We start from the raw sequence: 24,420 nt of genomic DNA on the forward strand, positions 1-24,420 counted from the left end.
TCAGTAGCAGTAATGCTAACCAATCAGCTCTCAGTAGCAGTAGTGCTAACCAATCACCACTCAGTAGCAGTAATGGTAACCAATCAGCTCTCAGTAGCAGTAATGCTAACCAATCAGCTCTCAGTAGCAGTAATGCTAACCAATCAGCTCTCAGTAGGGGTAATGCTAACCAATCAGCTCTCAGTAGCAGTAATGCTAACCAATCACCACTCAGTAGCAGTAATGCTAACCAATCACCACTCAGTAGCAGTAGTGCTAACCAATCACCACTCAGTAGCAGTAATGCTAACCAATCACCACTCAGTAGCAGTAATGCTAACCAATCAGCTCTCAGTAGCAGTAATGCTAACCAATCACCACTCAGTAGCAGTAATGCTAACCAATCAGCTCTCAGTAGCAGTAATGCTAACCAATCAGCTCTCAGTAGGGGTAATGCTAACCAATCAGCTCTCAGTAGGGGTAATGCTAACCAATCAGCTCTCAGTAGCAGTAATGCTAACCAATCACCACTCAGTAGCAGTAATGCTAACCAATCAGCTCTCAGTAGCAGTAATGCTAACCAATCAGCTCTCAGTAGCAGTAATGCTAACCAATCAGCTCTCAGTAGGGGTAATGCTAACCAATCAGCTCTCAGTAGGGGTAATGCTAACCAATCAGCTCTCAGTAACAGTAATGCTAACCAATCAGCTCTCAGTAACAGTAATGCTAACCAATCAGCTCTCAGTAGGGGTAATGCTAACCAATCAGCTCTCAGTAGGGGTAATGCTAACCAATCAGCTCTCAGTAGGGGTAATGCTAACCAATCAGCTCTCAGTAGGGGTAATGCTAACCAATCAGCTCTCAGTAGGGGTAGTGCTAACCACTGTGTTTCTGCATTAGAGCTCAGGTTTGGCTTTGGCATGGCATCTTTGTTAAGTACTCTAGCTGATGTTAGCTAAGTAAAGAAACTGATATGTATAATTCTCCTGCTTTTGATCTTCTACTTGTACTTTAATACATGCAATCCAACATGTTCTCCTTCTCTTTCCAGTCATGCTGCTCTAATACATCAGCTTTTTAAGCTCAACTTGTATATCCTGACAGAATTCAGCACCGTTTTCCTCCTTTTCCTTTTCCTTTCATTGGATCTGTATATACAAATTGCATGAAGGAGTGGAGAAAATCCACTTACTACTGAGTCCATTTGTTGTATTGGTTTGGCATTAAACTGTAGACAGCTCAGTCCATATGATTATCTGTCCAACCTGTTCTGAGTGACTATAAACCAATATAGTGTCCCCAAATGGCCTTTTCAGCTTTACCTGATCTGCCTCTCTCTCTCTCTCTCTCTCTCTCTCTCTCTCTCTCTCTCTCTCTCGCTCTGTCTCTCTCTCTCTCTCTCTCTCTCTCTCTCTCTCTCCAATAGCACAGCTTAGCAGTGTGTTATTGGCAAGAAAACAGCTGTCTCACTCTTTCCTTTCTCAGTATTCTGCATGTGCTGTGCTCTTGTGGTTAAGAGGGGAACTGCAGGGCGTGTCTCAGAGTCTGTGATAGAGCAGCATCAACCTAAAGATGCAGCTCCAGCCATGAACAGTTACTAGCCACTTTATCATCACCCCTTTCCTTGTAGCTCCATGCTTATAGCATACAATTACAGACTGTAGCCCAGAAGTTGATCTGTTGATGCAGTTTCCCCTGATCCTGCATCCACACTGGTAAAAATGGTCCTTTAAGGGTTCTTTAGTGAAAAAAAGTAAATGGTTATAAACCAGGAACACTCAAAGAACTATTTGAATGTATAAATGATTCTTTGCATGGTTCATTATTTCTTCCCTTAGACACGACTGATATAGAGTGTAGCTACAGATGAGCTCCGTTCAGTAACTATATTCACTTACCAGCCTAAAATTTGCTTCTTCAAGGGTTTTTTAGTGAAAGCAATGGTTACATATAGAACACAGAACACTGAAAGAATCATGTAAATGCATGGTCTGCTCCATAATGGAAAACCTGCGCTATGTAATCGCTGTTTGATTTTTCTACATTATGTGAAATATTTGCTGTCCTATATGTCATGTGAAAATTTGATGATGAACGTGTCAATAGAAATACTCCCCTTTACATTCACTTCCATTAAAAGTTAAGAACATTTGCCTTCTACAAGTTAGTCATTTAGAGTGTTACAATCCTTTTTTTAATAGTGTATGAAAATAAATGTCTTTTTCTTAGAGTGTACAAACTTAACCTATATGGTGGGTGTTTCTGATAAAGTGGCCAGTAAGCATAGGCCCATGGTAGGGATTTTAACTATACGGTCAATACAATGTAAATCACAGCATTCAAAGCTCTGCAGCCAGAAGACTGCACAGAGGCAGAATCTGATGAATCAGCAGTCTGTGGTTTCCTTCTTTTACCAGCACAGTGTAACATGCTCGGAGATGAACTACAGCAAAAACATCCATCACGTATATGTGTAGCTCTTGGCCACACAAGCACAGCTGATGTCTGCCAGATGTTACTTCTGCTGTAAAAATGATTATTTCTTGACATGACTTCACTGATCACGTTGGTCTCTTCATTACAGGCCAAGACCTTCTGAATTTAGACTGCACTGTTATCCATATTTATAGATGACCATGTCATGCAGGGTCAGAAGGCACATGAGCTGTATTAGCCTCGCAGCTCCAGTGTAAAACTAACAAAGCAAGCCAAACTCATCTTGGCTGATGGCCAACTTCTGGCTTAAAAGGAAAAACTGGAAATTTGATTGGGTTGAATTGAAGTTGTAATATTGGCATAATAGCTTAACCTCATGCGTTTGTCTGCAGACAAAGTGGATTCATTTGATGCAACACTTCAACAGTAGTGTATATGCTCACACCCTCACTGCCACCTCCCAGTGACCCAGTGACATCACCAGTGGAGCTGAGGAGGAGGCGCTTACAGGCTGCTCTGTTATGATAGGCTTAAACAGGTGTTATGATGCTGTCTACAGGGACCGTGGGGAAGTGGGCGGAGGAGGATGAGGAGACAGTCGGAGGGGGGCCAAAGTGTGTGTGTGTGGGAGGGGGGGGCAGGGATGTTCAATAAGGATTTCTCAGTGGCTTTAGATCTGCCTCTTTAAGATAGTCCTGACTTTTGAACTTGAGTTTTCCTCATAAAACGTTCCTTAATGGTTCTTTGCTTGGGTACACAGTTACCTACCATCCATCCATCCATCCATCCATGTTCTAAGCCGCTTCTCCGTCAGGGCCGCGGGGGGGTGCTGGAGCCTATCCCAGCAGTCTTCGGGCAAAAGGCAGGATACACCCTGGACAGGTCGCCAGTCACACAGTTACCAGTTACCCTTAATTGTTATAGACCCTTTACATTATGTGGATGTTCCTAAAGGTTTAGAACGGTTCTTCATGCTCACACATCTCATTTACAAAGACGGTTTGTTGAGGAACTTCCAGGTAATAGGTTCCATGTTACCTAAAGTGTTCTTCTCTTTGAGTTCCTGCTTTAAAACACAGAAGTTCCACTGCATTGCAGGTTTTCTCAGTTAACCAGATCACTTGAGCTAGAAGTTATATAGCTTGTCCAATAAGTGAAGAGGTCATTCATACAAACCAGAGAAATACCTTGAAAACAAACTACAGTGTATTCAATTTACATTTTGGAGAATTTCCACAACATTTAGCAACACATTTCATTTTCACTGAGCCAGAGATGCTTATGTCGGGAAATCCTCACTTCGGGCTTAAGTTGTCCTGCTTAGTGAACTGTGTTCATACGTACCAAACTGTGTGCAGAGGGTATTATGAAGTTGGTTTAAAATAAAACTTTTGTTATTTAAACTTTAATTCATCACTCTGAATCCTCTGCAGCACAAAGCCATGAGCTCTCTGAGGGGTGAGGCAGCCGGACGCAGCGTTGTTATGGAAACTGGACTTAGGATCCATCAATTATGGTGGGGTCGCTTTCACAATGAAAACAAAACAGTCCTTGTGTGTGTTTCAGACTTTAAACTGTGCAACGATCTGATCTGGGGATTCTCTTATGGTATTATAGCTTAACAACATTAAGCAACAGTGCAACTAAATTAATAAATAAATGCTTACAGACATACATGCAATAGAAACTTGTGTTATGGCAGGTGTTTGTGAGTTTTAGTCCATAGAGCTTCAAGAAAACTACAACTTTGTGTAGTATAGATTAAGATTTTAAGGCTTTTTACACCTGACATTCATAAATGACTGTAATAATAATAAAACAAAATAATAGTTACAGACATACATGAAATACATTTGTTCTAAAATGCATGGGGACATATTACACATAGAAATGTACCATAGAAAACTAAATGTATGTAAATGTAATTATCAAATACATTTGAAAATGAAAATAACCAAATTGAAAAAATGAAAATAAAGCCAAAATAATATCATATTTTATTTATATAATCTAATAATAATCTAATGCACTTTACTGTTTCGATACCTTTGGAATTGATTTGTATTCCAGTATCTTTCATGTATTAGCAATGAACCTTTAGCATGGCAAGAACCAGTACTGCAGGTATTGATAAACTGTAAAAATGCAGTTTATTTATAATAACAAATAAACTTGTTTATTTGTAATACATGTTGTGTGAGCACTGCAGTCCACATACGCAGGTATTATTTATACCTGTAACCTTTGTTAACACTGCATTCAAATTGAAAAACATATAATAACAAACACAAATGTATGCATTTTAAACTAATATAAAATAAAAAGAAAATAATACATTTAACAGATGCATGTTTGGTCATTTTCATACTGTTACATGTTGAAAGCCAAAGGAGACGAGAGGGCAGGACGCAATTGTGAGCTAGCTGTTTTATTGTTGTCTTTGCGGAAGGTAGCAAAGAAAAAACGAGAAACAAAAGAAAAGCAAAAGGATGGAAGTATTAAAGAAATGATAAGAACCACCAAAAGCAAAGAACAGAGAACAAAATGCATAGAAATAACAACTCGACCTAAGAATGAGCAAAACACACAGCAAACAACTCAGATCAATAGGAATACACAGTCAAAGAACACATGAGAAACACCTGGGGCTAACGAGAAGGCGGGGCTACAGACAACACACAGGTCGGACAGATGACTGGGGAGGAGACAGACCAAAACAACAAAAGCACATGGAACGACAGACATCATGGGAAGACACACCAGGGAAGATAAACAAAGGCAGACAGACAGAAATGAGAAAAGACTAAACAGGGCAACGCAGGATGATACACATGTATTGCATTGTTTTCTGAACCTGGAAAAGTAAACAACTTGTACTTAATGGCCATTTTGTCTGGACATTATGTACATGAATGGTGGTCTGTGACTTTCACACGGTACCATATGTCTCTCTGTCAGAGTTCCACCAACCTTACATGTTCACGAGGTACATAAATGATAGACTCTAGCCTGTTGGCACCCCTTTCCCCCATTCATCATTGGTCAGTTTCTGATCGCAGGACCACTGTTGACCCTAAATTATTTGGGTGGTGGACTATTCTTAGCACTGCAGACAGTGACATGGTCATTAAGCACAGAAACCCTGTACTCGTATAGTAGCTCCACTTTGCTGGTGTACAGTTAGAGACTGTAGCTCATCTGCTGATGCAGCCCTTCATCAATGGGCAGTTTCTGACCACAGATCCAGTCTCGGCTGGATATTGTTTAGGTGGTGGACCACTCTCAACCTAGCGGTGGCAATGATGTGCTGAGAATGGTCCACCACCTGGCCTGTGGCGGTCCTGTGGTGGTCTCTTTCCACTGATGGGTCCAGTGTGGATGGTGCAGCTGGCAATGGGAAGATACTCCTTTGCAAGCCTCAATAAACATAAGGGAGATATGCTGGAATGGTGCAAGATGGTCATTGGTCATCCCAGTGGTCATTGGGCAGAAGGCAGGAAACCCCGGACAGGTCGCCAGGGCGGAGAAAGCAGCCCTTCCCAACATTAACTGTGATTGTTGATTTTGGTGCACATGCTTCCCTAATATCAACAAGGCTCTTCAGGAATTCTTGACACTGTAAAAACAGAAGAACCCTTTTTGGTGCCAAACAGGATCACATACGACACAGTCTCCATCAATCTTTTCACCATGCAAAGAACCACTTAGATGATTCTATCTAGAACCCATAGTTCCAAACAGAACCACTTCCTCCAAAAAGCCCTGAACCTTCTTTTCTAAGTGCGGAATTCTCCTTAGAGTAAACTCAGTGAACCCCTCTTAGACTGCAGTGGGCGCGTGGTGCTGAAGGGACAGCGCCTGGCCTGGGCGTGGCCACGGGAGCAAGGAGCCTCCCGCATCTCAGCTGGAGGTGGAGGCGGGAGTGAGAGACAGAGTGGTGGGAGAGTTTCAGCGCTCGAGCTGCAGCTGTAGGGGCGTTGGTGAGGCTGGTGCACCCCAAACCTCTGAGGTTCTGCTGGGGAAAAAGAGGACGACGAAGCTTCGCGCGCCACGAATGGACCCTTAGTTATGGATTAATTGCTTTTGTGAGCCTCTCACAGCGCGTCACTTCCGGCCAAGCCCCACTGCTCCGAGCTCCGTCCAGCAGTCTCGAGCTCCTCCTCATCTTCCTCACCATCCTCACCATCCTCACCCTCGCGCCCAGCGCTCCTGTGCACGGTAACGCGCTGCTCTCTCTTCGTTCCTCATGTCAGTCTGCGTCACTTTGCTGTTTGTGCGTCGGTCATTCCGTCTCCTCATCCGCACAGCGCTGATACCGGCTTCATGCAGAGCTCGCGGGAGTCTGATTCGCCCAGGCTGCTCTGCTTTAGTGGTGTCCAGCAGATTAACCGAGCCGGGCTCTGTCCAGCTTTACATCAGTGAGAAACCCAATAGAGAGACAGAGAGAGAGAGAGAGAGAGAGAGAGAGAGAGAAAGAGCACTGCTAATGCATATGATCCTAAAACTCTTTCATCCGCTGTTACAGTAATAATCATCATTATTCCTAGTCATTTGAGCCAACTGTACGTTTAATTCTGCTTCTTAGCCTTTATTGAATATTCTTATTATTTTAGAACTGTTCTTACCTCTGCAGCTGCTAAGTGTGCATTTCCTTGTTGTTTTCAGTCTCTTATAATATAATATAATATAATTTCTATTATTATTATCATTATTATTATTATGACTGTACATTCTGTTTTGCTCCTCAGTCTTGCTGCATTAGTCCCTCTGTCTCCACCTGTTGGCCTTCACCATGTCCCTGTCCTCTGGAGCCGTGTCCAGTCCTGGCTCTGGCCGGTTCTGTGGTTTGTTGTGTCCACTGCAGTCCGAGGCGGAGCAGAGCGTGCGGCCAACAGACTCTGGGCGGGTCATTGAACGGCAGAGAGACGCTCAGGGCCGCAGGGTGGAGATCCGAAGGAGTGCAGGGAAGGAGCTGCTGCAGAACATCAACGACACGGTGAGGAGGAGCGGGAGGGAAGGGGTTAAACAACTGCTGACTGTCTGTCTGTGTGTCCCAGCGTCTGTCGTACTGATGAACCATGTATCTGTCTGTCAGTCTGTCTGCTTACCTTCCTGTCTGCTTGCCTGTCTCTTTCTCTGTGTCTTCATCCATCTGTTTGTCTATCCATCCATCCATCCATCCATCCATCCATCCATCCATCCATCCATTTCTCTGTCCAGTTATATATCTATCTATCCTATGGGTGTGGCCATTCCATCCATCCTTCCATTCATCCATCCATTCATCTGTCTGTCTATCTATCTGTCTATGCTTTGTATCTATCCAACCATCACTTCACCCATCCATTTATCCATCCATTCTTCCATCCATCTCTCTGTCTATCCATTTATGTGTCTGTCTATCCTTTGAGTGTGGCCAGTCCATCCATCCATTCATCCATCTGTTTTTCCATCCATCTATCCATGCACCCATCCATCCATCTCTCTATCCATCCATTTATATGTCTATCTAACATTTGGGTTTGGCCAGTCCATCCATTCATTCTTCCATCCATCAATTCCTCTATCTATCCATTTATATATCTATCCTTTGGGTCCATCCATTCATTTATCTGTGTCTATCTATCTGTCTATGTTGTGTGTTCATCCATCCATCCATCCATCCATTTATCTGTTTGTCAATCTGCCTGTCTATCTGTCTATCCCTGCTTTGTATCCATCCATCCACTTATCCATCTGTTCTTCCATCCATCCTTCCTCCTATCCATCCATTTATATGTTTATCTATCCTTTGGATGTGGCCAGTACATCCACCCATCCATTTATCCATTCGTTCTTCCATCCATCCATCCATGCATCCATCCATGCATCCATCCATCCATCCATCCATCTCTCTATCTTTCCATTTATATTTATATCTAACCTTTGGGTTTGGCCCATCCATCCATCCGTCCATCCATCCATCCATCCATCCATCTATCTGTATATCTATCTGTCTATGCTTTGTGTAGATCCATCCATCCATTATTCCATTAATCCATGTATCAGTCTGTCTATCTATCCTGTGTCCATCCATCCCTGCATGCATTTATCCATCTATCCGTCTGTCTGTTTATCCATCCATTTATGTCTATATGCATGTCTATCTGTCTATGCTTTGTATACATCCATCCATTCATCCAGCCCTCCATTTATCCATCCGTTCTTCCATTCATCCATCCATCTGTCTGTCTCTCTGTTTATCTATCCATCCTTTTATCTGTCCATGTGTCTATCTATCCATCCATCTATCCAACCATATTTCTGTCTATGTAAGTGTTTGCCTCTCTTTCTTTATATCTATATTTCTATCTATCATGTACAGAACTGTCTTAAGCAGTTCATATGAATGTGAAACTGTAGAGCTAGGCTGGGGGTTAAGTTACTTCTTTACAAGTACAAACCAGTGATTGCAGCAACAAATCAGCAACATGACCAGAAAAGTGACCGTGTCTTCAGTTGCTGAGTCAGTCGTCTTCCAAAGTGCTGGACATTCATCTGTGTTAAACCCATTGTGAATGTATGAAAGTAAAACACATCACTTTTGACATGAAAGATTCCATTATCACACTAATGAAAATTAGTATAAAAGCAGTGCGCTTAGGCATTTAGGTGAGTAATGCAGTAGGCAGCCTTAGACGAAATGTAATAGAATTACATTCACTTAATGTGATTCATGCAAACGGGTGCAATCTACTATTAATCCTGGTTCACTGTATTGTGTATTCAGTATGCACATTGCATCATATATTCTGAAAGTTGTATAAATGTGAAGCATTTTTATGAACATATGCCATTTTCTTACCTGTGGCAGATTAGTGGTATTTTTTAAAATACTTAGCAAGTAATATGACATTTTTTTTCACTCTATAAACCTGACACACCTTTCTGAGAGCTCATACTGATTTCCATTGCCTCCAAAGACATGCTAAGAAAGCAGCAAGGCCTCTGTGTCTAGGATGCAGTAACCATAGTTACACGGCCAGCGCAGTGGTGGCGACTGATGGCTAGCAATGAAGTTGACAAAGAATTTGTGGAGTAGTGATTCAGGAGAATCTGCCTTCACTGTTGCATTGAAAAAAAAAACATCTCTACAAGAAAGCGCAGAGAACGGCTCTAAATATGTCACTCACCATATCATCATATATCATCCTGTGTCTCAAATCAAATACTTCTGCAAAGTTCTAGCCACTTACGCAGCAAATATTGGGCTCACTGGAAGGATGTACATACTAGAACAGCTGAAAAATGCAATGTTAGCACCCAGTGGCTGCAGCCTGACACAGCTTAACACTTGGGCACCTCTAGTTAATTGATACATTCATTGTCTCAGTGTAAGTAAGTTAACAAATTCTTTTCAGGTAACATATTTCAGTTCAGAATTTCTATTGTATTTGCTAGATTTAACATATTTAGCAAGACAAATACAGCACAAAATGTGGCATAAAGCTTTGCACCTTTTGTACAAGGCACATTATGATTACTTCAGCAAATAAACTAAAATTGTGCATTAAAATACGCAGACAGTCTCCTGTAGAGGATGTGTTCAAAACAACAGAACTTATACGGGTCCTTATTGCTTTACTACAGTTCATTTTTATAACTGTTTGATTTCTATAGCACTGTGCTATGTAAGTCCTGTAGTACTGTTTCTCTTATAGCTCAGCAGAATAATCTGGTTATTCTGTGATGGCAGTTTGCTGTCCAACTTTGACTCTGACCACATTTCAGTCACTGAAGTCGCTAGAAAAACCAGCATAGACCAGCATGGCTGGTGACCAGAAAAACATGAAAAACCACAGCATATGTTGTGTTTTGGATGTTAGTAGGGTGGGCAGCAGCAATGGAAGTTAATAACTAATTAACTAATTACCAGCTAAACTAGCACCAGACCAACATAAACAACCATAAACCAGGTAATACCAGCATAGGCTAGTCTCTGCTGATTTTTTATCAGCAGGTGACTGTCTTACACATTAGCTAGCTGAAGTTGATCTCCTGTGTAACAGTATGGCTAAACATGCTGTGTTTAGGAAGGTGTTATACAGTGGAATGAATTTAGCTAGCTGACATGGAACCAAAAAAGACCACTTGATCATCGTCTTTACATACTGTTTACTCTCTGAATGCCAACCACTGTGAAAGATTTTCTTAGTCTGAGAACTGCTGTAAATTTACTTTGTCAATCATCTATCCAACAGGGCTGTCCAACAATTTCAGTCACACAAAGAAGCAGACAGAGAAGCTTTCTTAGTAAATACACTGCTTTGTTCATTCCAAAGTGAAGGGTTTTAGCCACTGTGAGTACAGCAGCTAATGCAATAGCTAACTTTTAATCTTAGACGACGGAGTCATCTGCATGAGGTCATGTTGGCTTCATGATAACACTGAGAACAGAGAAACATCTTTTCTAATTTCAGCTAGCATGGTTAGCCTAGCCTAGCCACACTTCAGACTTCACAGTTAAGTCTGTGGCACATTAAGGCACTCGTGTTTCTTAATAATGTTAATGAATTAAAATAATATGAAACAGTAAGACACACTGAGTGAGCAGGTACTGAATGTCCGCCTGCAATGTATCTCCAATGGGTCATTTTATCTACCGCGCCTACTAAATGCTGACTTAACTACAGGTTGCTGGGCTAAACATCGAGACGTAACTATAGTGTAGCGGAATAACTATTTGTATGGTATCAAGTTTTTTCAATCTGAACTATTAACATTTACAATTCTTTGTCTGAGAAGTTGACCCAGCAAGAATGTTGTGTCAGTTTTTTACAACGTCGGCTATTTTCGTTAGTTTGCTAGCTGGTTTGGTTGCTAGCCCAACATGAACTAATTAGCTAATAGCTAATTGTTGCTGTTGCATTAATCAGTTTTAGCTCTAGTACTACAAATACAGCTATCATTCTAAAGCTACACATGCCTGAAAGAGCTCTGACACTCTGAGGATTGACTTGAGGATTGAGAAATGCCTAGTTATGTCCATTATATCAGCGCATATTACTTCTCATTCACACTTTACATTCCATCTTAAGTGGGGCAGCAGTTTGGCAGCAAGAAGCAAGTCCTCCAGAATATTCCTGATGCATAATTTAAGGTGGAATGGAAAAACAAGAAGCTAGCAAATCAGAAGCCAACATTTAACTACCAACTCACACACTGTAGGGGGCTGGAGTGCAGTGAGTGAGAAGCAGCTCTGAAGGAGTAAAAAGGACATCACTGATGAGTAGAAGGGCTTTGCTAGAACCATTCAGGAGCCCTTTAAGCCCACCCTGACACTTTCCATGCTTCACAGTACTGAGATACACTATATTGCAAAAAGTCTTCACTCACCCATCCAAATCATTGAATTCAGGTGTTCCAATCACTTCCATGGCCACAGGTGTATAAAGACAAGCACCTAGGTATGCAGACTGCTTCTAGAAACATTTGTGAGAGAATGGGTTGCTCTCAGGAGCTCAATGAATTCCAGCATGGTACCGTGATAGGATGTCACCTGTGCAAGTCCAGTCCTGAAATTTCCTCGCAACTAAATATTCCACAGTCAGTGGTATTATAACGAAGTGGAAGTGATTGGGAACGACAGCAACTCAGCCACAAGTGGTAGCCCATGTAAAATGACAGAGCAGGGTCAGCGGATGCTGAAGCACATAGTGTGCAGAGGTGATCAACTTTTTGCAGAGCCAATCACTACAAACCTCCAAGCTTCATGTGGCCTTCAGATTAGCTCAAGAACAGTGCATAGAGAGCTTCATGTAATGGGTTTCCATAGCCGAGCAGCTGCATCCAAGCCTTACATCACCAAGCGCAATGCAAAGCAATGAATGCCGTGGTATAAAACGCCACCACTGGACTCTAGAGCAGTGGAGACGTGTTTTCGGGAGTGACGAATCACTTGTCTGACTGCATTGGGCCAAGTGTAAAGTTTGGTGGAGGGGGGATTATGGTGTGGTGGTTGTTTTTCAGGAATTGTGCTTGGCCCCTTAGTTCCAGTGATAGGAACTCATAATACTTCAGCAGACCAAGAGATTTTGGACAATTTCCCAACTTTGTGGGAACAGTATTTGGATGGCCCCTTCCTGTTCCAAGATGACTGCGCACCAGTGCACAAAGCCAAGTCCATAAAGACATGGATGAGCGAGTTTGGTGGGATGAGCGTGACCTCAACCCAGTAGAACACCTTTGGGATGAATTAGAGTTGAGACTGCAAACCAGGCCTTTTCATCCAACATCAGTGTCTGTCCTCACGCTTCTGGAAGAATGGTCAAAAATTCCCAAAAACACACTCCTAAACCTTGTTGAAAGCCTTCACAGAAGAGTTGAAGCTGTTATAGCTGCAAAGGGTGGGCCAACTTCATAATAAACCCTATGGGTTAAGAATGGGATGTCACTCAAGTTCATATGCGTGTGATGAGCAGACGACCAAATACCTTTGGCAATATAGTGTATATATCTGCACTATACAATATCAGCTATAGCAGATTTGGTGGGCAGACGTGGGTGAAAGTTAGGGAACCTGGGTGTTGTGGGTGAAGGTTTAGGGAACCAGCCTGCAACCTGAAGGTCGCCAGTTCAATCAGTACATGACTCAGGTGCCCTTGAGCAAGGCACCTAACCACCAACTGCTCCCCGAGCACTGCGGATAGAGCTTCCCACTGCTCCAGGCAAGTGTGCTCACTGTCCCCTAGTGTGATGGGTTAGATTGTGGAGGTGAAATTTCCCCATTGTTGGACTAATAAGTGTGACGTAATCTTAATTGCTGCTGAACAACTGCAACTCATGATCCCAAATCATTCCCAGTCATGCTTGCAGAGTGCATGCAAGATAAATGTGCTTGTTTTTTTTTTTTGAAAAGTGACACAATACTGGGCTCCGGTTACACCCTTGGTGAACAAGAAGCTTCTGTCATTCTCCAGTGTGATGGAGAACCACTGCATTGCTTTTTCCCTCTTACTGATGGCCTTTAATGACAGGGCAGATCAATACCATGCTGTTGAATGGTGCAGTATATAACCACAGTACAATCAGCTGTACTAAAGCTCTATAATGTCTACAGGAAACATATTAGCAGTAAATGGCATCAAAAGAGAACCCATTCTGTTGACTTATTTAATTATATATAATAACTAAACCGTTACTTTATAAGCTGCAAAAAGTATATATTTGATAAGCCATACATGTTATTCCAATACTAGTGTGGAGCCAGTAGGTTGGTGTCCAGAGAAACAGCATTTTTCAATTGCAAGTATATCACAATGTAAATGTTCAAAGGAGATCAAACAGAATTTAAGACAGATGGACATCTTATGGTTCGTATATGGCACCATTTCATTTCTACTACTCTTACATAATAATCCATTCTAAATTTTATGTTATATAGACATTTTATGTTTGGCTGGAAAACATCACGAGTCCGTTAGTTAAGGTAAAGTGTGTTCAGACATCAATCATAAGGGGCAATGTGTTCTAAGCCCTGAATGATACAATTCTCATGAGGAGATGTGTATAGGAGGTATATGAGAGGTATATGGATAAGTTAAGCAATATGAGGCCGTGTGTAATGGGATATAGAACTCTGTGTTAGATATAACTTTGGTTAGGTAATGTAGGACATATGGGTAACATGGAACAATATGTTATATAATATGGGTCAGTGTTAAGTTTGATGTGTTAGGTAATAAGGGACAGTATGTTATGTAATATGGGTCAGTGTTAAGTATGATGTCTTAGGTAATATGTTTAGGTAGGATGTTAGATATGGTGTGTTGAGCAATATGGGACAGTGTGTTAGATACAGTGTTTTAGGTAACATGGGAAAGTGTGTAGGGTATATTGTGTTGGCTAGTATAGGACAGGGTGTTAGGTAATATGGGATATTGTGTAAGGTAATATAGGAGAGTGCGTTAGATACTAAATGACAGTGTAGTAGGTAATACAGGACACTCTGTTAGATACTATGGAACAATAGGTAAAGTAATATGGTACAGTGTGTTACATTGTTATGGAACAATGTCTTAGATAAATGACAGTGTAGTAGGTTATATGTTGCAATGTGCAAGGATGGCATAAGGCACTAAGGGATTATATGTTACTAAATGAGGCATGTATATCATAAATCCTGAATGAGAAAGCCATTGTTTTAATTCAAGTTCTCAATCAAAACAGCTTTGTAGATTGAGATGTGTAACCAGTACTTAATGATTAAGCCATGTTCAGATTTAGAATAATAAAAATGATGTAAGGTATTTTTTGGGGTTGCATGATGGTTGGTAAAAAAGTACTTATGGATTGTTATAGGCAGTAACGACAAAAAGAAAGAAGCAGTACCCTGCCTTGTACACATCTTTGCTGTACTATAAGCATATTTGTTTGACTTATGATAGTCATTCGTTTTTCCTTTTACTTATTAACAGTGATCTATCTATCTTTAATGAGGACTTTGCTAAAATATCATAAGAAAAAAGCAAAGGACAGTGAATCCTCGTTGTCAAAAAAGTGAAAACATGAAGAAGCAGAATGAAATTAGGACAGGTGACAGCAGAAAACCTGACAGCCACTGTAGGTTCTGTGACACGTTTGGAATGAGAGGGGTGAGGGAGGGGTATTCAGTTGGCTGCAGTCTGCAACCTCCCTGCTAGATGCTATTAAATATTACACACTGCTTCTTTAACAGCACTGAATAATACATTTGGTGTCAGAAGAAAACGTTTCAGAGATTCAGACTATTCGGCCGATGGCCACTAGCAGCTAACTTAAGCTGCATGGCTCTGAGAAGAGAATGAAATGCTCTGTTCGTGCGCAAATAGAAGAGGGAGTTCTTGCCATGGGAAAGTCAGACTGACCATGAGTGCAGCGAGAGGGCTGTGGAGGAAGAAAAGCTGCACCTGTATGTGCCAGCTTGCTTGAAGGCTAACCGCCATTGTGTGATGTTTCTTTTTTCTGTGATATCAGTGGCAAATCCAGGTGCAGATGTAAATAGTGGTGGCGGCGCACCTAAACAGCATTTAGCGGTAAGTGCTAAATCTCTAAAATACTCTAATAAAGCAGGCTGGGAGGTTTCCCATGCACAGTTTTCACTGGAAGCCAAATCACTGGATTGGTCAATTGAACAGAAAGTCCTGCAGCTAATGTTTTGTTAGACAGGTGATGCAATAGTTTGCCTGCTAATGATGGACCATAGCAAGAGGTGCATGCTGGCCTGAACTCCTCTGCTCTGTACTGGGTAATTGCTGAAGACAAGCAGAGGAATCATAACAGCCCTAACTAATGATATTAAAACTTTAGCTGTACAGGGCGAATTAGCCTGAGACATCTGGCTAGAGCTTGTCCATTTGTGGGAGAAGTCAGTGGGTAAGAATGCTGCCCTGGCCAAAAAGTACAGCGCAGTCAGTGAAAAACAGCGGCCATGGTGGGGAGAACGTCCATTTCAGACTTTTGGCATATTTCTGTTAAAACTGAGGAAGTTCCATGCACTGCTGAGGTGGACAAGGGGTCGACACTTACAGTCAGTCAGGGACAAGAAGATGCGCCATTTAGTCTAGATAGCTGAGATCCAAAATGCATTCTAGACCTAGAGTCTTTGAGAAGCAAAAGGTGTCAAATGGACCCATGCTGAGTTTCAGATGTAGCCATTCGGTGAAGCCACTAGATGCTTGGTACATAGTGGAACATGCAGCATTAGACCTGGTTTGAGGATCTCTGGGGGTAGAGTTCGCTATCAGGTCAAAGGCACCACAGCTTTTTGTGGGCTCTGCACACAAGCAGCACCCCCGCTGGCAATGACAGCGCAGACAACGTCCAAGAAAATGAAAGGTGGCCAAGAGGAGTGCTGCTATCGCTGTTATCACCCCTAGCCACAACGGACTAGATGCTGTGAGCTGTAAGAAGTTCTGCCGTAACCAGGAGGAGGACACGGAGCTGTACGTACATTGCTGTGACCAGTGTGTGGCAAAAATTCAGGAGCGCTGCAGCACGAGCAGGCCCTGCTTCAGTCTCTCCGCACCGATGTTCCAATGGAGGGGATGCCAAGGAGTGGGTCACTGGAGGAGGGGCTGGCCCTCAGTTTGGTTCAAATGCTTTGAGGCCCTCAGGGGCGAGGATGTTTGTAAGGGCCAGGGATTAGTGCATCATGTTGTTATGTATGCTACTTCTTGATTATATGTTCCACAGCATTTATTCACTGGGTTTTCTGATAAAGACTCTGATTGTGAAGGTGGGGCTATGGACTGTGTTTCTATGTGAGCGGGAAGAACTGGAGCGAGCTGAGAGGCTGTAAGAGCAAAGCTGTGAGAAGAAACACTCCTAATGTACGGCCTAGCCGTGACCAACAACAGCTGGACAATAAAGCGCATGACCTGTGTGAAAGCTGTCACTCAATAGCAGTGAGCGCTATAATATTACTTCTGATCATTTTATTAGTTTTATTCACATAAAGCCTTGCATATTCGATGTTACACACCAGCAACACTTGGTTTACACAGTGTCCTCCACCCTTGTCAGAACATATTTGCACTCCTGCCAATATGAAGGACTGACAAGCTGCACTTACCAGCCTTACAGGTTCACCAGCGCCACTATTTGCTGACCAGCCACGTTAAAACCAGTTTTAATCACTCAGTGCTGTGTTCGATGACGCTGTGCTGGCAGCGTTAAAGCGCTGGACATGCCTCTCACTGACCTCCCCACCCAGCCTGAGCAGGAGCAGGAGCAGGGCGGGGCCGCGCGCATGCGCACTCCGCGGCGCTCCGTGTCTAGGTCCGTCTGGGCGACTCCGCGCACCAGCAGCAGAGGAGAAAAGGGAGAAGAGAGGAGGAGACGGCGACGGTGCTGTTTTATTTTCCTCCTTTACGTACTTCTTCTGCTTTGGTCTGTTTCGCTCACCTCGTCCCGGAATCCGTCTTTTCGTCTTTGTCTTTTTGTTCCGAACCAAGCCGTTCAGCCCTAAGGAAGCCTGTTAGCAGCGGTGAAGATGTCTGGATATCAGGGCAAGAAGAACATCCCCCGTATAACTGTGAGTCCAGAGCAGTGCGTTTCGTCTCTCATGCACTTTGGGTCTTATTTAGCCAAACGCAGTGGACGCTGGGCGTCTGAAGGGAGCTTGTACATGCTGAGCAGCTTCACTGCAGCATGGGGTTGTGTGGAGTTCATGCCTTTCATTTGCTGCTGCATCCTATTGTGATGATTGGGTTTTGCAGCCTGCCAACTACCTTCTGGTTTTGGTCTAGTAAGAACTAATAAAGCAGAATTCGTATAGTTTGTGTTCATTTTGGCCAAACAGCACTGTCATTTATGCCCTTTCCCTTTGTTGAAACTATGGTTGCAAACATAGTACAACAATAATGCAATACATTTCTATTCATTGCGTTGGCTTTATGTCCAGTTTGTTCGCTTTTGTATTGCTGTGAAGCAGTAGGAATGCCTTTATTGCACTGTGGCCATCCAGAGTTTTCCAGTGAAGAGTTTAGAGGGTACAGTTGGAGATCATGACAACTGGGAGAGGTGCAGGATGGACTTATGGAAAAAAAGACAGATATTTCCTCATGAACAGTGCAGTGTGCTCCATTTGCTCTCCAGACCCACACTGCTTTGATTTTACCTGACTCAGATGTGCACATGGAATATCACATCAACTCAGGGCCCGTCTGTCATTTGACTCGCTTTTTCCCATGCCTGTATGGATAAAGTATCATTTTAATCGTCTAGAAACAAAAATATTGCATCAAGTGAATTCAGAGCAGCATTTAAGTAGTGTCTGGTTGGTTTACTCTCTGTCATCTTCCCTATTGATTACCCCACCCCACCTGTAAAGTAATGGTTTAGACTGTACCTGCACAAACAGGTGATACATATTTACCCCACCGCCTTCTTGTGTTCCACACTTATGGGGTGCCAATTCCCGAAATGGAGTTGTCGCTTGAGCTGGGTGGCTGGTGCGTGTCTTTGTGTCTTTACAAAAGGAGGTGGGCTTTGGCAGGCAGCTGCACGGGGGAGGGCTTTGTGACCTCCCCCCAACACTGTCTCTATACTATGCTGAATAAGAATTGGCCCAGGATTCATTCTCAGCCATTGTGTTGCTAAACCCACAGCAAGCCGCTGTTAGTGAGCAAAAATCAGAGGCTCTTGAGGAGTAGCACCTAAAACTAGGCACATTTTTGGAGGGCTGTCAATATGAGTGAATTCAACTTCATTATTTTCATAAAAATAGTCATACATTAAAATGTTCCTTCTCAGTGAATCAGCAGTTAGTAGTTAGCACGGCAGTAATGAGCATTTCAAACTCTGACACTAGCTTCTTTCACAGTAAGAAAGAAGGACCTGGTGGACACACCCATTTATATGCATTATCAGACTATTATTGTTTTCATTTTGTCCAGTCTGTGTTGCAGTTATATGACATAAGTAATGCAAGGCAGGTAAGTGCAACTTCACTGTAACTGAATATATCTAATTGACCTCTACCACATGTTGTATTAGCTGGTTTTTTTCCATTTAAAATGCCTGTTAAAATACTGGTGAGTAAATTGTCCAGAAAATCAGGCCATTGGCAAAATCAACCATAAAAAAATGTATGATTGGTGCAGTTATAAGTGTTATTGTTATAAGTGTTGTGATAAACAATATCCTTTGGATATTCTCAGGATATTTCACTAAAAAGAGAAGATAGTCCTTTTCAGTTAGATTTAGTGCAGCACAGTAGGTGAAACATTTTGAGAGTGTTTTTAAATGTGGCACTACTAATGCATTGTGTCTGTTTGTCAAAATATTGTGATGCCTTAGAGGTGGGCAACATGGCGAAAATATAATGGTGTGATTTTCACGATACATAATATGTAATGCTATACTTTGACATCCGATCTGTTGGAACAGAGAAAAAAGAACTAGTAGTGCTACATTTAAAAAATTACTACCAAAAAACTGAACACAGTGATTTTTATTCCATATTTTGCATACTGTGTAGCACAAAGTCCAGTTAGACAGAATTAATTCTGCTTCCTTTATAATGAAACATACAGTTGGTCAGTGTTCTACAAGTACTGCCTTTATCATAATAATGATATGTATTGTCATATCACATATCATATGATATGTATCGTAAAAAAATTGTGATATGATATTTTCATATCACCCACTGCTGGATGCGCTTCTTGTTGTAATGGTCTAGTTAAGTCCATTTTTGTTGTTTGGCCTTTTTTACAAACTGATTGCTTGTTTAACTGCAGGAAAAGTTTTATACTTGCATAATCGTTGCATATGCATGCTTTCTGCACAATCACAATCTAAACAGAGGTCCTGGGTTGTATGTTAAGGGGTAGAGATAGACAGGTGAAAAATGTATATAGGAAAGAGAGAGAGAGAAAGAAAGAGAGAGAGAGAAATAGAGAGAGATAGAAATAGAGAGAGAAAGAGAGGAGGGGTGAGTATGTAGCTGTGAGCTGTGTGTGAGCTGTATGTGCCACACCCCATATTACTCTGTCCATCAGTCCCAGCTGCCTCCTCGCTGACAGCCCTGCACTCCAAACACACCCACAGTATTTACACTGCTGTCCACTGGACTACAGCCTGCACGTTTAAGACCAAACACCCACAGACAGAATGCATATGCAAGGGATGAATGAGTCATTTGTTTGACTCGTCTGCCCTCAGCCAGGCTAACAGGTTTAAAATTTGGCGCCCTCCAAAAAGGCTGATCTGCATAATGAGAAACAGAGTCAAATGCGTTGAGGATTAGGAGGTAATGATTTAAAAAAGAGATAGGCTAGCGGTATAATGCTAAAACTGGCAGCAAAAAAATGAACTGATTTTTGGGAGGCTTTAGCCAAATGTGGGCCAGACCAATTTTATAGACAGACAGACAGACAGACAGACAGACAGAGAGATAGACAGATAGATAGATGCAGCATGCCACCTGCTTACTGCTGACTTATCAGGAAGGTGAATTTTAGTTGACAAACTTTTCTTTTGATTGAGTAATTGATGTAAATCAACCCTGGTGGTCCTACCGTCACGCTAATGATCCATTCTGAGACTTTGACGTTGTTCTCATTAACTAGTTGAACTCTGCCACCAGAGAAGTTATGGCATGTGGATGTTCACATTAGACACAGTGAAATGTATCAGCATGTAGAATTGGCCTATTCTGTGCACTGTCATGCAACTAACACTGTATAAAAGATGCACAAGGCTTCCTTTATTGTTGGACGCACTGTGATTTTCACTGAGTTGATGCGCAAGCTCATTTAAAGCACAATTATTATTACATGAGGTATTAGAGTAACAGAAAAGCACGACTGATGCATGGCGTATATTGATGTTTGTGTTTTCTTGTTCAAAAATAGACTTTGGAGAGTGAAATTTTATTCTATTACATGCTCTTTACATGTTCTTCAAATAAACCGGTACCTCAGGTCAGTCAGCTCTCCTTTATCACTCGCTCTGGAACACCATGTGCAGAAAAAACACATGGAAACGTACTTTCAGCAGAGACCCCTAAGCACAAACTGTGTATAATTGAAGAAAGAGCAGAGAGGCAGATAGTGACGTAAGCAACTTCTACACACTGCACCACAAACCCACTCACACACATACAGGCTGACCATAATGACACGGCCGATTGTTCACTTTAATCCAATTTGGAGGTAATTTTGGGGCGATCAAATGATTAGATTTGCATGCGCTGTATTTCCTCTAATTTGTGTTCCAGCCTACACACTTCAGACTGTACTTACATGCACAGAGCTGGAGCAGAAAGGGGCTAGTTAATGGGGTGGGGCAGTGCTGGTCAGCTGTTCAGACAGCAGTAGACTGTGACCCCTCCATCCTATCATTAAAAATGAATGACATGTTTAATTCACCACCTGCCTGCCTTTCCACTTTCAGCTCAAGCCGGCTGTCTGGGAGGCCGCAGTGTTTTAGTGAAAAATCTTTATATATTTATGTATTTATGTGATCACAGTACAGTGCTGTGCAAAGACATACAAGAAAGTTGTGTTTAAAAAAACTGTTTATCTGGGCAGTAACCACTTATTTGCTCAGAAAAACATTATTATTATACTCCCCTTGTGGTAGCACAGTATTATTCATAGTTGTCATCTCAATATCTGGTTTAACTAATCTGTGTTTCATTATGTCCAATCAAGTGTTGATGGAATTGAACAAATCCATGCAAAAGCTTGGGGCATTGTTTGGAACCAAGCTCATAAAATCTTTTTACTTTTTGCTCTATTTATGTTTATTTGTATGTATTCTAATATTATATAGTGCTTACTACACACAAACACATTTATTTACTATTGAGATAAATACTTCACAGGCATAATTTTAGAAGTTAAACCCCTTTAATTTCACGTTATTGCTGGTTATCACCCCGACTGGTCTCACTTTAGGAATGGGAAGGTATGAAAATCTCCTATAATGATACCAGTAACTACAGTCATTACAGCTTTCAGCGTTAACATGGCATTGTTAAAATATGCTGAAAATGTTTAAAAAGTAATAATTGTAATAATAACAATATCAAATTTATTAATAACAACCAAGTTTTTCCTTTCAATTTATATACTTGTGCGTATTTGTTATGCGGCACAGCAGGTTTTACTTACTTTACATACACAGCAGTGAGTGCCATACTGGTGCGCTGGTTCTTCACTTTTCTTGTGCTTTTCAGTGCGAGTCCAACATATACTGTGGTCAACAGCCCATTCTGCTAAAAACACAGCACAAAAATGCCACCAATGCACATCAGCTTTAGCTCAGAGCATTAAAATGCTGCAAGAGCAACTGAATCAGAATGGCATGTATCTGTTTGGTGGAAATTTCAATGACTCTTCATAATAAAAAAATAGTCTTTATCAGAAATTTGTCCTGATTTATCAATTTTTCAGAATTGCTTATCATCCCAGCAGTGCAGTCATTCTAGTACAGGTGTTATGTTGAGGGTGGCACGGTAGCACAGTGGCATAGCAAGAAAGCCCTGGGTTTGATTCCCCAGCCTGGTGACCAGGGACCTTTCTGTGTGGAGTTTGTATGTTCTTCCTGTGCCTGCGTGGGTTTCCTCCCACAGTCAAAGAACATGGTGTCAGGCATGTGTCAGAAATGTACGTGCATGTACCCTTTTTACTTATTCAGTAGCTTTTCTAGTTACATTTGTGTGTTAAAGGTATCTTTAAAAAATGATTTGGAATCAAACACATATTAATCGTTTTTCATAAAATTGCACCGAAACCTGAAATTTCATAATGCACTGAATCGTAATCGGATCATTGTGAGGTAGCAGATTCACTCCTCTGATGATTGGCTTTCGTGGAACTGCCACAAGCTTCTTTTCCACTGGAATCTCTTTCCCAGTCTAACCGTTTGGTTGCCATAGCGACAGGAGCAGCTCTGGTTTGTTGTCCCGTGTTCGTCAGACAGCCGCATAAAACCCCGTCTCTCACACACTGGCACACTCACGCACACTCTTCCTCCAGGAATGTGTGCTCTCACCGGCCACACTGTGTGTGTCAGGATTTCCCCCACTTAGAACAGGCACTGGAGCGCCTGAGGGGCTATTTTTTGCTCTTCAGAGGAAGAAAAAAAGCATTAAAGAAAAGAAAGGCAAATGCAGACTGGAATGTGGGGCTATTCTGGTAGACGAGTGTAGGACTGTAACGCTGAATGTTTAGACTGCTCTGTGCCACCGTTCCGGTGTCTTTTAAGAGGATCAAACGCTATCCGCCTTCTTTGACAGACTGTTAGCTCAAAAAACATTTTTTTAATCCTTCTTCTCCATGTGTACATCTGGTTGTGTTTGGGTTCAGGGAAAGGAGTGGAGGCTGTAAAGCATTGGGGCTGGAAACTGTAGGCAGTTGGGGATCTGGGGCTGGAACATGTAGGCCTATAAGCATCCTGGAGTAGCTGGCTGATAATAAGGGTGGATGAAACCTAGACATTTTCACAAATCTCTTAGGCCCAATCCCATTTCTTATTTTTACCCCTTCCCATTGTTTTTGAGTGTCACCTTGCCCCATGGAACTGAGTTACAAGTTGTAGTGGTTGAAATCTTCCCCAACAAAATGGAACAACCCTCAAATAAAGAAGACCATTACTTCATTAACAGGCTACTAATGATGCTCTGTAGATGACCCTGCCAGTCAACAGTGACAGCAGAGGACGGTAAAGCGGGTAAAGCTCTTCACTGCTGGGCTTTAGATAAATTTAGGACATCATGTGTCTTCAAAGGGGGGCCGGTGATAATCATTGATTATCGCCCACCCTAATTCTTCAGTAATTTGAAGCTGAAATCGGCCATTTGCCTGCTTCTCATTCAGTTTTTTCTGTTCCATCTTAAATGTAGCAGCGATTCCATTCTGGTGCATCAGACATCAGTTCTGCTGGAATATTTAAGGTGGAATGGGGAATTTAGCTAGCTAGTTAATGAGACATTAGCATACTGTAGCTACTGTAATACAATGTTTATTGTATTTTTAACAGAGAAAATACTCATGTTTGTTTTTGATCACTTGTGATCTTACCAGTTTTCCTCATCACTTTTGTTTGGAGTGTTCCTCTGAAAACCTCCATCTGGAGGGCCATGTAGCCCTAACACTTCACCCTACCCCTCCATCTTAAAAACAGTCAAGACACCTTACCCCTAGACATGAACACGCAATACGGAGGGGTGAGGGCTAACTGGCTAAGTTGGCCAAGGGGTGAAATGGGATTGGGACTTAGTGTCACAATACTAAAGCTATTAAAAGAGAACCTCAGCTGTGGTCCATCAGACAAGACTTGTTTAGCGTCTAAACTTGGCTACTTTTTTTGGCATTGGAGCTATGAGGCTAATATTGATAATAAATGCCAGTAGTCAATAATCACCCAAATTGTCTGTTACATACATTGCCAAAACTTCTCTCAGTGTTTAAACTGCACCCAGGTCTTCATTAAGGTCATGCACACAGCATGGATTACAGTCATGTACAAAAGTTG

At 42.0% G+C, this 24,420-nt stretch overlaps 1 protein-coding gene across 2 annotated transcripts in view; it reads left to right on the forward strand.

The window, feature by feature from the left end:
- Positions 1-6,383: 6,383 nt before the first annotated feature.
- The window catches only part of dpysl2b (dihydropyrimidinase like 2b), a 46,417-nt gene continuing 28,380 nt past the window's right edge, over positions 6,384-24,420 (forward strand). The window contains exons 1-2 of one of the 2 annotated variants that reach the window (XM_017697247.2): positions 6,384-6,633; positions 7,164-7,411. In XM_017697247.2, coding sequence (XP_017552736.1) covers positions 7,208-7,411 — 204 coding nt within the window. In that variant the 5' untranslated portion in view covers positions 6,384-6,633; positions 7,164-7,207. Of the gene's footprint in view, positions 6,634-7,163; positions 7,412-17,191; positions 17,468-24,420 lie in introns of those variants that run through there. The other variant, XM_017697248.2, reaches the window with a different exon arrangement.

Source organism: Pygocentrus nattereri, chromosome 18 (assembly GCF_015220715.1).
Source record: "Pygocentrus nattereri isolate fPygNat1 chromosome 18, fPygNat1.pri, whole genome shotgun sequence".
Classification (NCBI taxonomy): Eukaryota; Metazoa; Chordata; class Actinopteri; order Characiformes; family Serrasalmidae; genus Pygocentrus; species Pygocentrus nattereri.